The sequence below is a fragment of the Mustela putorius genome, unplaced genomic scaffold, assembly GCF_011764305.1.
Source record: "Mustela putorius furo isolate JIRA1106 unplaced genomic scaffold, ASM1176430v1.1 tig00000095_pilon_pilon_pilon, whole genome shotgun sequence".
Classification (NCBI taxonomy): Eukaryota; Metazoa; Chordata; class Mammalia; order Carnivora; family Mustelidae; genus Mustela; species Mustela putorius.
In genome coordinates this window covers 36,106,953-36,121,165 of record NW_025421280.1, presented here as the reverse complement: position 1 = coordinate 36,121,165, position 14,213 = coordinate 36,106,953, and the positions used below count along the sequence as shown (strand labels likewise).

Sequence of the window (14,213 nt, the reverse complement as noted above, 5' to 3'; positions counted from 1 at the left end):
CTTGGCAATCTGGCACACAACTGCGCCTGCCTGTTTTTTAAGATTTTATTTATTTGACAGAATACAAGCATGGGGAGGGGCAGGAAGAGGGAGAGGGAGATGCAGGCTTCCTGCTGAGCAGGGAGCCTGATGTGGGGCTTGAACCCACCACCCAGGGATCATGACCTGAGCCAAAGGCAGATGCTTAACCAACTGAGCAAACCCCCCGCCCCGGCATCCCCAGTTTGGCGGGTTTTGTTTTGTTTGTTAAAGATTTTATTTATTTATTTGACACACAGAGATCACAAGTAGGCAGAGAGACAGAGCGGGGTTGGGGGGAAGCAGGCTCCCTGCTGAGCAGGGAGCCCTATGTGGGGCTCAATCCCAGGACCCTGGGATCATTACCTGAGCTGAAGGCAGAGGCTTTAACCCACTGAGCCACCCAGGCGGCCCCCCAATTTGGGTTTTTAGTAGGTGCGTAGCGGTATCTTGTTTTAATTTGCAATTCCCTGATCACAGATGTGCGGAACATCTTTTGAACGCTTCTTTGCCATGTGATATGTTTCGGAACTAGAAATCAGTTGCATAGCCTTGTACATACACTAACTGCCACCAAGGTTTACTTTTAAGTGTACTCTTCGCTGCTGAAGTTTAATTTTATGTTATGTGAATTTCATCTCAACGATAAAACCACCACCACCACCACCCCCCCCCGGAAAAAAGCAAAAGGTGGAAGATGACCCAGCCTATCTATGTGCTGATGGGAACCATCTGGTGCAGAGGGAGGGTTCTGGGGTGGCTTCTGGCATAGGCAAGCCTGTCTTGGAGCTGGTGGCCCCCGGGGCAAGGTCTGGGAGCTGGTGGCCCCCGGGGGCTTTGCCCGGGCTCCGGGCACGTTGTTTACCCACAGCCCCGGAGGGAAGGCTGGCCTGTGGGTCTAGGTGCAGGCTGGCAGCTGTGATGACTAAGGATGTCTTTCTGCTGGTGTCTGTTTCCGGGATGGGGCGTCTGTTCTGCCCCAAGGGTGGGAGCGCGATTTCCGCAGGACGGCAGATGGGCTGGGGCGGCGCTGCGCGGTGCGCGGTGCGCCGGCGTCCCCGAGAATGCCGCGAGCGACCTGCAGGTGGCGCTCCCTCCCTTCACCATCCGGCCGGTCCCCCTCACCACGTGCTGCTTCTGGTTCTTTCCCATAGTTCTTCCCCGGGTTCCGCGTTTGCTTTTGTTTCTGACCTTCGCTCGCTGTCCCTTCAGGTGACCTTCACCTTTGTGTTTTCCTTGTTGTAAAATAAACATAAATGGGGGGGGGGTGTCCCCGTGAAGCAGCTGGCTCCCGCTCAGGGCATGATCTAGGGGTGCTGGGATGGAGCCCCACGTGGGGTTTGTTCCTCTCCCTCTGCCCCTTCCCCCCATGCACCCGCCTGCTCTAATAAATAAAATCATTTAAAAAATGCATACATAACACGAAGTTTATCGTTTTAACCATTTCTAGGTACACATTTCAGTGGCATGGTGTGCAGCCGTCACCATCATCCGCTTCCAGAGCTCTCCATCTTGCAAAACTGAAGCTCTGACCCTGTTACACTCCACCTCCCCCGCCCCTGGCTCCCACTGTCTACTTTCTGTCTCTATGACTTTGACTCCTCCAGGGACCTCACAGCAGTGGAATCATGCCTCCTTTGGCTCTTTGTGCCTGGCTCCTTTGACCTCCAACGTGTTTGCTGTCCATGTGGCAGCAGGTGTCAGGATTTCTGTATTTTTAATTTTTATTTTTATTTCTGAAAGGCTCCCTTATTTCCTTCCATGGACTAGAAATGTGACAAGTCTTTTAAACTGAGCTAGTGTGCATTTTAATCTGGCTTCTCCTTTCCTCAATGCTTTGCTAACAGACTTGCAAGGACATTGCGTGCGCTGCCCCAGCCCTGGGTCTGCCCTAGCCCTATCATGCTGCAGGTCCGAGTTCGGAGAACCTGTCCATGATGCCGTGGCAAAAGCAAGTATCAATGTCAGAGACAAGTGGGTCAGCTGCCAGAGCTAAATTACTCTGATTTTCTGAGGTTTACTCATCTGAGCTTTTCTGGCTGAATTGTCCTTTGGTCATGATATAATTCTGAAGTCCCCCACCCCCAACCCCTGCCGCCTGCTCCGCTGGTGAGATTTGGTTGGCAGTATGTTAGGATTTCTGCTTGGAGGGACAGTACTGAAAATTGGTGTCAATTTTCTTGTCATGGTCCAGGGCCTTACCTGTTTTCATTTTTATTGAAGTGAAATTTACATAAGAAAATGAACCCTTGAGGGGTGCCTGGGTGACTCAGTTAAGCACTGGACTCTTTTTTAAAAGATTTTATTTATTTATTTGACAGATCACAAGTAGGCAGAGAGGCAGGCAGGGGGATGGGGGAAGCAGACTCCCTGCTGAGCAAAGAGCCCAGTGCCGGGCTCCATCCCAGGATCCTTGGATCATGACCGGAGCTGAAGGCAGAGGCTTTAACCCACTAAACCACCCCAGCGCCCCAAGCACTAGACTCTTGATTTTGGCCCAGTTCATGACCTCAGGCTTATGAGATTGAGCCCTGTGCGTGGTTGGGCTCCAGGCTCAGTACCGAGTCTGCTTGAGATTCTCTCTCTCCCTCCGCCCCTCCCCGCTTGTGCTCACTCTCTTTTTCTCTCTCTAATAAATAAAGAAAAGAAAAATAAAATTAACCCTTTGAACAAACAATTCAATGACACATAGTACGTTCACAGTGTTTCACAGCTACCGCCTTTGTCTGGTTCCAGAACGTTCCCATCCCCACAGAAGGAAACCCCATACTCATTAAGCAGTTGCAATGCCCACCCCCCACCCTTCCCTTTTTCATAGGTAACCACCGATCTGCCTCGTGTCGCCATGGATTTGCCCATTGTGGAGATGTCATATGAACAGAATCACATGATATGTCACTGTGTGTGTCTGGCTTCTTTCCCTTAGCATCTTGTAGTACGTTACTCCATCCTCGGAAAGGAAACCAGCTGTTCCCCTCCTCTTGCTCCCTTTTCCTATTCCTGATATCAACCAGCATCAGATGGGAATTATCTGCTACCTAAAGGGCTGATAAAACTTGATTGTGGTTTAACAACCTTGGTTCTGTCCTTTCCGGAGGAGGGCCTTGTCCCCCCATTGTTTCCATCAGTCACATTTATGGATCTACTTAGGTTTTCTGATTCTTCTTGGTGTGAGTTTTTGCTTTTTATGTTTCCCCATAAATGTATTTATTTCAGCTGGATCTTCAGATTTATGGGCTTATAGTTCTCTGGTTTTTTGCTTTTAAATATTTTGCTTAATCATTTGAGAGGAGACAGAGAGAGACAGAGCATAAGCATAAGCAGGGGGAGTGGCAGACAGAGGGACGCGGGGCCCAGTCCCAGGACCCTAGGATCATGACCTGAACTGAAGGCAGCAGGTGACCATCTGAGCCACCCAGGCGACCCTAGAGTTCTTTGGTTTCGTTTCAGTCTTCTGTTTTGTTTTGTTTTGTTTTTACCACCCCTCACCCGCCATCCCTGTAGCCACCAATCTGTTCTTTGTATCTGAATTCGATTTGGGGTTTTATTTTTTTTATTTGTTTTGTTTTTGTTTTTGGATTCCACAAGTGAGGTCATGCAGTGTTTGTCTCTGACTTATCTCACTGAGCAGAACACCCTCAAGGTCCGTCCATGTTGTCGGAAATGGCAGGATTTCCCTCTTTCTTGAAACGAGTTGTATCATGTTGTATGTATCCCTTTTCTTTATCCATGGATGGACACTTAGGTTCTTCCCCTGTCTCGGCTCTCGCGAGTCACATGGCAGAGAACCTGGGGCTGTGGATATCTTTTCACGGCAGATTTTACTTCCTTTGGGTAAATTCCCAAAAGTGGAATTACTGGATCAGTGGCGGTTCTCGCTTTTGTTTTTTGAGGACCCTCTGGACTCTTTTCCAGCATGGTAAGTTGCACCTGTTCGCTCTCCCACCGGCAGGTGCACGGGGCATCTCCTCTGTCCCTGGCCCGAGGCGGTTGTTACTTCTCACCGTTCTGGCTTACAGTTGCTCTTAACCTCACGTATATTTTTAAAACTCTCCTCACTTGCCCCCGCTCATTTTCCCCAAGTGTTTATCTCCTGAGTCTTCCCAAAGAGCCAGGGTTTGGTTTTTATTCTTGGCGTTTTTGTTCCTTTGCCTTCTGTATGGTTGATTCCCGCTTTAATCTGTGTTATTTCCTTGTTTGCTTGTGTGGGGTTTTCTCTATTGTGCACTTGCTGGCCTGCCGCCAGGTCCCCTTTCTGGCTGCACTCAGCCTCCTGCCATGGGAGTGCCTGGCTGGGTGGCTGCAATCCTGTTCAGAGATCCCAGCCAGGCTGATGGGCTCCCGGCCCTGGATTGTGAATCTAGGGTCTGCGTGGGTGAGGCCAGGCTTCTCAGGGCTGAGCGGTAGGGCAGGGTTGGGGACTCAGGTACAGGTAAGGTAATGGGATGTTGCATCCATCAAGGGGGTGAAGCCAGTCAAAGAAGAGATGAGAGCAATTCTGGAGGGCTTCCTGGAGGAGTAGCCTTGTCTGGGCTGAGAGGTGGGTAGAAGTGGGCCTTGAATGGTGAGCCTTTAGCATCTTGGAGAGGGCTTGTGGGCCCCTCTAAAGAATGGAAAAAAACCTTATTCCTAGAATAAGAACAAAACAACTGTAGAGAAAGCGCACAGATACACAGGACAGCATGCCTAGGTTGCAAGGAGAAACACATGAAGATACGACGGGGAGCACACCTGAGCACGTATGGGCTACAAGCAGCGTGACCTCAGTGAGCATCAGAACACACCTGACCCACAGGGCGCCTGGGTGGCTCAGCAGGTTAAGCCTCTGCCTTCGGCTCAGGTCATGGTCCCAGGGTCCTGGGATCGAGCCCCACATCGGGCTCTCTGCTCAGCGGGAAGCCTGCTTCCCTTCCTCTCTCTGCCTGCCTCTCTGCCTACTTGTGATCTCTGTCTGCCAAATAAATAAATAAAATCTTAAAAAAAAATAAAAAAGAACACACCTGACCCAGAAACAGATCTTCAAAGATTTGCACACGAACGATCATAGCAGCGTAGTTCACAATGGTCGAAAGAAACAACCTGGATGTCTGTTGGTGAGCGAATGGATAAACCAGATGTAACCTAGCCGGACCATGGACTAGCATTCACGCATCAAGAGGAATGAAGGGTAATGAACAACATAATGAGCGTTCAAAACATGGGGCTGAGTGAGAGGCGTGGACACGATAGGTCATGGCTCCTGTGATGCCATCGCTATGGTTCTGTGGCTTGGAACAGGCAAACCCAGAGAGACAGAAGGCAGGTGGGTGGTTGACAGGGGCTCGAGGAAGGAGGGGCGGGGGTGAGTACCAGTGGGGGGTGAGCCCTTTGGTGGGGATGGAAGTGTCTTGGAACCCAGTAGAGGCGGTGGTGGCTTGCCACTGAATCATTCACTTTAACGATTGATTTACTTTTTAAAAATATTTTATTTATGTATTTGACACAGGGGAGCAGGGGAGCACCAGGCAGAGGGAGAAACGGGGAGCCCGATGTGGGGCTCGATCTCAGGACCCCGGGATCATGACGCCAGCCGAAGGCAGACGCTTAACCGACTGAGCCACCCAGGTGACCTCGAATCGTTCACTTTAAAATGATTAATTTTATGTGAATTTGACCTCCATAGAATAACATATATTAAGGAGAAGTTTTCCATCATTTCTGTAGATGTGGAGTATGAAGGAGACTCCAGTTTGCTCTAGCCAGCCCCTCTGCAGTCTGCCGGCTTCCTCTGCACAGGATTGTGTGTGTGTGTGTGTGTGTGTGTGTGTTTAAGTAATCTCTGTCTCCCACGTTGGGGCTCAAACTCACAACCCAGAGCTGAAGTCACATGCTCCTTCCACTGAGCCAGCTGGGCACCTTGTCCCACCCCTACTCAGTTTTCGAAATCTTTTTATTGTTTTATTGTGAGTCGGCATCTATAAAAAGGTACACCAAGCAAACATTATGGATACTTATAAGTGAACACCTGCTTACACCCACTTTTCAGTTAAAAAGCTCATGCTCGCACTTTCTCCCCTCCCATTTTGTTTTATTGGAATTTTGGCAAAAATGAAAAACAGGGAAATATTAACAGGAGAAACAAAGTGATAATCCTCGCTACCTCAACAGCCCCAAATTCATTACCATTGATGTTTTGACATATTTGCTTCTACTATTTTCTGTGTATATTTGTTTAAAAATATGCAAATAATTTTCACTTGCCTGGCTGGCTCTGTTGGTAGAGCATGCAATTCTAGACCTCTGGGTTGTAAGGCTGAGGCCCACACTGGATGTAGAGATGACTTAAAGTCTTAAAAAATATACCAATAATTTATAAATAAATGCATCCTTAAAAAGGAGGAAGTTATAATGAAACTGCCTTCTGGTCTCCAACCTTCGACTACGTAGTCTTTTATTTTTTAATTAAAAAAAATTTTTTTTTAAGATTTTATTTATTTATTTGACAGAGATCACAAGTAGGCAGAGAGGCAGGCAGAGAGAGGGGGGAAGGAGGCTCCCTGCTGAGCAGAGAGCCCGATGCGGGGCTCGATCCCAGGACCCTGAGATCATGACCTGAGCCGAACATAGAGGCTTAACCCACTGAGCCACCCAGGCACCCCAATTATTTTTTAATTTTTTAAAAAGATTTTATTTATTTATTTGAGAGAGAAAGAGAGAGAGAGACATGAATGGGGAGGGAGGGGGCAGAGTGCGGGAGAAGCAGACTCCCTGATAAGCAGGGAGCCCAACTCAGGGCTTGATCCCGGGACTCTGGGATCATGACCTGAGCTGAAGGCAGACACTTAACTAAGTGAGCCACTCAGGCGCCCCCTACTACACAGTCTTTAGTTCACATTAGAATATATATATATATAACCATAATTTGTTTTGTATTTTTATGTAGATGTGATTCTATACATATTTTAGCAAGTTTTTTTTTTTTTCCTTTACTCTAATAGCATGTTTTTGGTGCCTCTCCAGGTTGAAGATATGACTGTCATTTGCACTGATCTTGTGCATTTTGCTAGTACATTTCCCTGGTACTGGCCTGTTGGACACCTTTCCTTTTTCCTGCTAGCTGCGAAGCCCCTACGGCCTCAGCCTTTCCCCGTGTGTCTGAAATGCTGGGAAACAGAGGTGGGGGCTTGTGGGGTCAGCATATTTTCAGCTGTTTTAGTTAGTGCCTACTTGTCTTCATAAATGACCTGCGTCGGTTTGCCCCCCAGGAAAACATCACCCCCCCCTCCCGCCATCTCATTAACATTTGATATTATCGAATTTACCTTTTTTCCTCCCTCCTGATTGGAAAGGAAGTCTCACGGGGCTTTCCATAGGCATTTTCCTGACCATTAGGGAGGCTGATTGCTTTTTTATATTTTATTAATAGACTTTTTTTCCAGAGAAGTTTTAGCTTCACAGCAACACTGAAACCAGAGCTCCCATATACTCACTGCCACATACAGGCACAGCCTACCCCACAGCCGCCACCCCCATGGGTACCTTTGGTCCAGTCAGAGAACCTGCTGCCATCATGCTCTGGGGACCGGCAGGCCTGTTGCTTGGCCTGCTCGCCAGCAACTGTGTTGTCAGCGCTCCGGAGTTTGGGTATTCTTATTTTTTGTTTTGTTTTGTTTTTAAGGATTTTATTTTATTTTTTTCAAAGGTTTTATTTATTTATGTGACAGATCACAGGCAGGCAGAGAGAGAGGAGGAAGCAGGCTCTCTGCTGAGCAGAGAGCCCGATGCGGGGCTCGATCCCAGGACCCCGAGACCATGACCTGAGCCAAAGGCAGAGGCTTAACCCATTGAGCCACCCAGGCGCCCCAAGTATTCCTTATTTTTTTAGAGAAGAGTTCTTTATCACATGTTTTTGCAATTTTTCCTCCCAGTCTGTACCTGTCTTCTCACTCTGTTGATGCCGTCTCTCTCCGAGCAGGAATTTTTCATTTTATTTATTTGTTATTATTTTTTTTAAGATTTCACTTTTGAGAAAGAGCACACAAGTGGGTTGGGGGGGAGGCAGAGGGAAAGAGAGAAGCAAGCTCCCCGCTGAGCAGAGAGTCTGATGCGGGGCTCAATCCCAGAACCCTGAGATCATGACCTGAGCTGAAGACAGAGGCTTTAACCCACTGAGCCACCCAGGTGCCCCCAGAAGTGCATTTCTTCTGTACATCAAGTTGGTGAAAACTAAAGGCTTGACACTGTGAGCGCTCCTGTCCATGAACACGGAGCTTTCATCAGAGTTGTGCAGTTTTCCTCATGAAGGACTTGTATGTATTTTGTTAGATTGATACCAGTGGATTTAATTTGGGGGGTGATAGTATAAATGATATTGTGCTTTTAATTTCAAATTCCGCTTTCTGACGGCTAGTACATAGGAAAGTGATAGACTTTTATACACTGACCTTGTATCTTGCCACATTACTCCAAGTGCTTATTAGTTCCAGGAGGACTTTTTTGTCAATTATTTTGGATTTTTTTTTTCTTTTTAAGATTTTATTTATTTGACAGAGAGAGAGAGAGACAGCGAGAGAGGGAACAGAAGCAGGGGGAGTAGGAGATGGAGAAGTAGGCTTCCCACAGAACTGGGAGCCTGATTTGCCGTAGTCCTGTTCTTAGAAAGCTTCGAGCTTCTCCCCATTAAGTAGGATGCTAGCTGCGGGGTTTTGTAGACTTTTTTTTTTTTTAAAGAATTTATTTATTTATTTGACAGAGACAGAACACAAGTAGGCAGTGAGGCAGGCTGGTGGCGGGGGGGGGGGAAGCAGGCTCCCCGCGGAGCAGAGAGCCTGATGTGGGACTCGATCCCAGGACTCTGGGACATGACCTGAGCCGAAGTCAGTGACTTAACCCACTGAGCCACCCAGGAACCCTGTAGATATTCTTTATCAAGATGAGGAAATTCCCCTCTATTCCTAGTTTACCGGCATCCCCATGTTTTTCCCCCATCTTTTATTTATTTACTTATTTTTAAAGATTTTATTTGACAGAGTCAGACAGCGAGAGAGGGAATACAAGCAGGGTGAGTGGGAGGGAGAAGCAGGTTTTCCACGGAGCAAGGGCTCGATCCCAGGATCCTGGGATCATGACCTGAGCCCAAGGCGAAGGCAGACGCTTAGGGACTGAACCACCCAGACGTCCCCCCCCCCCCACCACCCTTTGAAATTATGGTTAAGATACACGGGATGCCTGGGTGGCTCACTCAGTTAAGCGTCTACCTTTGGTTCAGGTCATGATCCCAGCATCCTGGGATCGAATTCTAAATCAGGTTCCCTTGCTCCGCGGAGAGCCTCCTTCTATCTCTCCTACTCCCCCTGCTTGTGCTCTCTCTGACAAAGCAAGCAAGCTGTATGGTAAGATACAGGTAACAGAAAAGTTACTATTGTAGCTACTTTAAGTGTGCACTTCAGTAGGTTTAAGTGTATTCACATTGTAGCCAATCTCCAGAATTCTTTCCATCCTGCAAAACAGAAACTCTCTACCTCTTAAATAATTCTTCATTTTTCCCTCTTCCTGCCCCTGGCAACCACCATTCTACTTTCTGATTCTATGAATATGACTACTTTAGACACTTCATAAGTGGACTCATACAATGTTTGTCTTTCTGTGTCTGACTTATTTCAGTTAGGATAGTGTTCTCACAGTTTGTCTATGTCATTGCATGTATCCGAATTTCTTTCCTTTTTAAGATTATATTCCATTGCATTTTAAAAAAAATTTTACTTAAAATATTTTTTAACTCTTTTCTTTCTTTCTTTCTTTTCTTTTTTTGGGGAAGATTTTATTTATTTATTTATTTATTTGACAGAGATTACAAGTAGACAGAGAGGCAGGCAGGTAGAGAGGGGGATCCCCGCTGAGCAGAGAGCCCTTTGTGGAGCTCAATCACAGGACCCTGAGATCACAACCTGAGCCGAAGGTGGAGGTTTAACCCACTGAGCCACCCAGGTGCCCCGCCATTGTATTTCTCATGTTTAAAAAATTCCACTTCTGTGACATGCTTGTTTATATCCTGTTGACCTCTTTTTTTTTTTTAAACTTTTTTTTTTTAAGATTTTATTTATTTATTTGACAGACAGAGATCACAAGTAGGCAGAGAGGCAGGCAGAGAGAGAGGAGGAAGCAGGCTCCCCGCTGAGCAGAGAGCCCGATGTGGGGCTCGATCCCAGGACCCTGAAATCGTGACCTGAGCTGAAGGCAGCGGCTTTAACCCGCTGAGCCACCCAGGCGCCCCTTGACCTCTTTCTTTCGGGTGGCTCTTCTACTCAGTGATATTTGGAACTCCTTTTCTTTCATTTCCTTTCTCTGTTCCTTTCTTCTCTCCTTTCCCTTTTGTTTCCTTTTTTCCTTTCCCTCCCCCCCTCCTTTCTTTCAATTTTAAGTCATCTCCGTGCCCATTATGGGGCTCAAACCCCAAGATCAGGAGTCCCATGCTGTACGACGGAGCCATCTGGCACCACCCCCCGCCAAGAGTTCTTTAGCAAGGCTCACTCGGAGAAAAAAAGAATCCCTACCCACTAAACAATTATTCCCTATTCCCCCCTTCCCGCCCAGCCGCTGACCACCATAAATTTACATTCTATTTTGTATAGCTTTAGCTAATCCGGGTACTTCATATAAAAGGAACCATAAAATGTGTCTGGCTTTTGTGTCTGGCTTCTTTTGTGTGTTTCATGTTTTCAGGGTTCATCCATGTTATAGTATGAATCAGTATTTCCTTTTTCCGGCAAACAGTATTTCTTGGTATGGAAACTGTTTACCCATGTGCTCGCTAATGGACAGTTAGGTTGTTTCTGTCTTTTGGCTCGTGAATGGTGCTGCTTTGAACATTCATGTACAAGCGTTGTTTATCTGTTTTCAGTTCTCTGGGGGTATATACCCGGAGTGGAATTGCTGGGTCATGTGCTAATTCTGTTTAACTTTTTGAGGAATTGCCAAACAGCATCCTACAGTGACTGGCCATTTTACATTCCTACCAGCAAAGTATGTGGGTTGTTCCTTTCTCCACATATTTACTAACATTGTTTTTTTAGTTTTTTTTTTTTTTCCTTTATCCATCCTTATGGATGTGAAGTACTATCTTGTGGTTTTCATTTACATTTCTCTAGGACTTACGACGCTGAACCTCTTCTCATGAGCTTTTTGGTTATTCGTGTATCTTTTTTGAAGAAATGTCAGTTCAGGGTCCCTGGGGGGCTCAGTGGGTTAAGCATCTGCCTTCAGCTCAGGTCACGATCCCAGGATCCTGGGATTGAGCCCCACATCAGGCTCCCTGCCCAGCGGGAAGCCTGCCTCTCCCTCTCCCACTTGTCCTGCTTGTGTTTCCTCACTCGCTGTCTCTCCGTCAAAAAATACATAACATCTTAAAAAAAAAATCAATTCAAGTCCATTGCTCACCTTTTGTTTCTTGCTGCTGTAGTGTTTCAGAACTTCTTTACATATGCTGGGGACTAGGCCCTTTTCAGATCTGTGGTTTGCAAATACTTCCTTCCACTCTGCGGGCTGTCTTTTCACATGTCCCTTTCAACTGACATTTATTAAAATGAGTGTCTCTCACCATGCTTAACATCTCTGAAGGCTGAAAAAGTGGATGTAGGTCTAGCTACCTAAATCGCATCCTCCTGCCCTCCCAAGGTCAAAGGTAACATCACGATTCTGACTTTCTATTTCCTGTTTCCTAAAGAACCAGCCCTACTGAACAGATGTTCGGGCCTCCAGGGTACATCATCTCCTTGGTTGCATCGAACTTTGTCCAATGGTCCACAATTTTACATGATGCTGAATGGTTTCCCAAAAACGATTTTATCAACTCACGTTTCCTGCTGTAGCAGATGGGAGATTCCTGATCCTGATGTCCTCCAGCACTGGCTTTGTCCAATGTCTTTCTGCCAGTTGAATGGGTCTGAAATGGTATCTGCTAGTCTTGCTTTGCATGTCCCTGATCATTAATGAGACTGAATCCGTCTTACGCTTCTCGGTCTTGACTGTTTTCTCTGCTATAAGTGTCCGTGTCTTCTGGTTCTGTTTTCTGTCTTTTCGTGCTCATTTGGGAGTTTCTTGAGAACATCGGGATGTGTCTTTAGGGACAAGGAGGAAAGGCGTTTGTACTTCTAGTTCTTGCTGGATTCCCCTCCTCAGGGGGCCTGCCAGGACCGGTCCCTTTTCCCTGCCTGTCCCAGCAGTGGGTGCCAACAGTGTTTGTACCAGGACAGCTGGTGAGAAGGAGATGTCACTGCAGTCTTCAGCTGCCCCCTGCCTTTCTCCCAGCTTGTGCTGAGTGAGCTCGAGCACCTTTCCATTCGTCCCCTTCCTGTGGACCACCTGCTCGCCTCCTACCTCCCTCCTCCTCCTCCTCTCAGATCAGCTCTCTTCACTGATGCATAAAAACAGAGGGATGGGGGCACCCGGGTGGCTCAGTGGGTTAAAGCCTTGGCCTTCAGCTCAGGTCATGGTCCCAGGGTCCTGGGATCGAGCCCCGCATCGGGCTCTCTGCTCAGCGGGGAGCCTGCTTCCCCCTCTCTGCCTGCCTCTCTGCCCATTTGTAAGCTCTCTGTCAAGTAAATAAATAAATCTTAAAAGAAAAAAAAAAGAGGGATAATTGACATTGCTTCTCTCTCTTTAAAAAAATATTTTATTTATTTGTTTGGCAGAGAGAGGGAGAGCACAAGCAGGGGGAGCAGGAGAGGAACAGGCTCCCCACTGAGCAGGGAGCCCGGCGCAGGACTCGATCCCAGGACACTTCACCAGCTGAGCCACCCAGGCGCCCCCGCTTCTCTTTCTCACTGTTTCACTTTCCACCTTCCTTTCTGGTAACGCCTGCTCTGGTCCTTGGGCTCTCGTTTCTCTTCCCTCCAGGTCTTTCCATCTCCTCGGGAATGTCTCAGCCTCCAGCTCCCGGTTCCCAGCCCCGCGCACCCTGGCTGAGCCCTCAGGGTCTCTCCTTTCCTTACTCCTGGGTGCTCGCCCCCACCCACGCTGCCTGCACCTCCTCGGTGCTCCCCTTTCCCTGTCCTGCCAGTCCCTCTTCCAGGTGTGTGTGTGTGGGGGGCACAAAGCAGGGCCTTTCTCCTCCCCTTTGCTGAGCCAGTGTGACCGGATCCGCACCCCTCCCCCACTTCCTGTCCCGTCTTCGCCTGCTCCCCCCCCCTCGCCCTCTACTTCCTCCCCCACCTCTGCTCCTCTACTGTCTTTTCTTTCTCACCCTCAGTGATGTCCTCTAACACACTTCCTCTCCCCAGGGTCCCTGTCCTCTGCCACCTCTGGCTCCCAGGCCTCCTCTGCAGTGGCCTTGGGTGGGGTGTGGGGCTGTCGCGTGGTTCCTGGACCCTCAACGCCTTCCTTTCCCGCAGAGCTCCTGCAGGAGGGGGCGGCCTTACCCAGGCTGAACCTGTGGAGGGCCACAGGACCTCAGCCCCTGGGCCTGATTTCACTGTCCCCAGGAAGGCCCTGGAACTCTGCCAGCCTTGAGCAGGGGCCGCCCAGCCTCTCACTTGCGTGAGCCCAGTAGGGACTCACCTGGGGTGGGGGGGCGTCCCCACGCACACTGCTTGCTGAGTCCCCTGGGGGTGCACGTGTGTTTTGGGGTGAAGGTGTCTCATCAGTAGGGTAATTAGAGTCCCCTTGGGGCCTCTGGGGATGGACCAGGGACTCTTAACAGGGACATAAGCTCTCAGAGAAGCTGGTTCCATTCAAGTTTTATTGGGCCCCTTTCAGCCTGGAGCTGGGCCCTCCGCTGCTGCCCACCCTCCCCGGCTCTGTCCAGTTGCCCAAGGGCAGGGCAGGGCAGGGCAGGCAGAAGGAAGGGGCTGGAGACAGATCATGAGCCCTCTCCCCTCCCCCGGGCGAGGGCCATCCCAGTCTCCAGAGCTGGCCCCAGGGCCACCAGTCCAGCCGCCCCCAGCCAAATCCCAGCTATGGGGCACTGGGGGCGGCCCTCAAGGCTGGGCCTCTGCGAGCTATGTGGCCGGCGTGTGCCCGTTGGCCAGCCGCCCAGCCGTCCGGCTCCGAGGGCCGTCGGTCGGGGCCGCCCCGGGCCTGGCAGCCGCGCCGTTCTTCAGCGGCAGGTGCTCGGGGACCGCCTCCCCGTCGCTCGAATCGGACTCCTCCACGTCGCTGCGCACGTCCTTCTCCATCTGCGGGGCGGGGCGGGGCATGAGGCTTGGGCCGGGGGCTGGAGG

General features: G+C 49.1%; 1 protein-coding gene across 1 annotated transcript in view; it reads right to left on the bottom strand.

Moving 5' to 3' along the window:
• Positions 1-13,718: 13,718 nt before the first annotated feature.
• Positions 13,719-14,213, bottom strand: part of CERS4 (ceramide synthase 4) — a 31,748-nt gene continuing 31,253 nt past the window's right edge. The window contains exon 11 of the mRNA XM_045085117.1: positions 13,719-14,168. Coding sequence (XP_044941052.1) covers positions 13,992-14,168 — 177 coding nt within the window. The 3' untranslated portion in view covers positions 13,719-13,991. The remainder of the gene's footprint in view (positions 14,169-14,213) is intronic.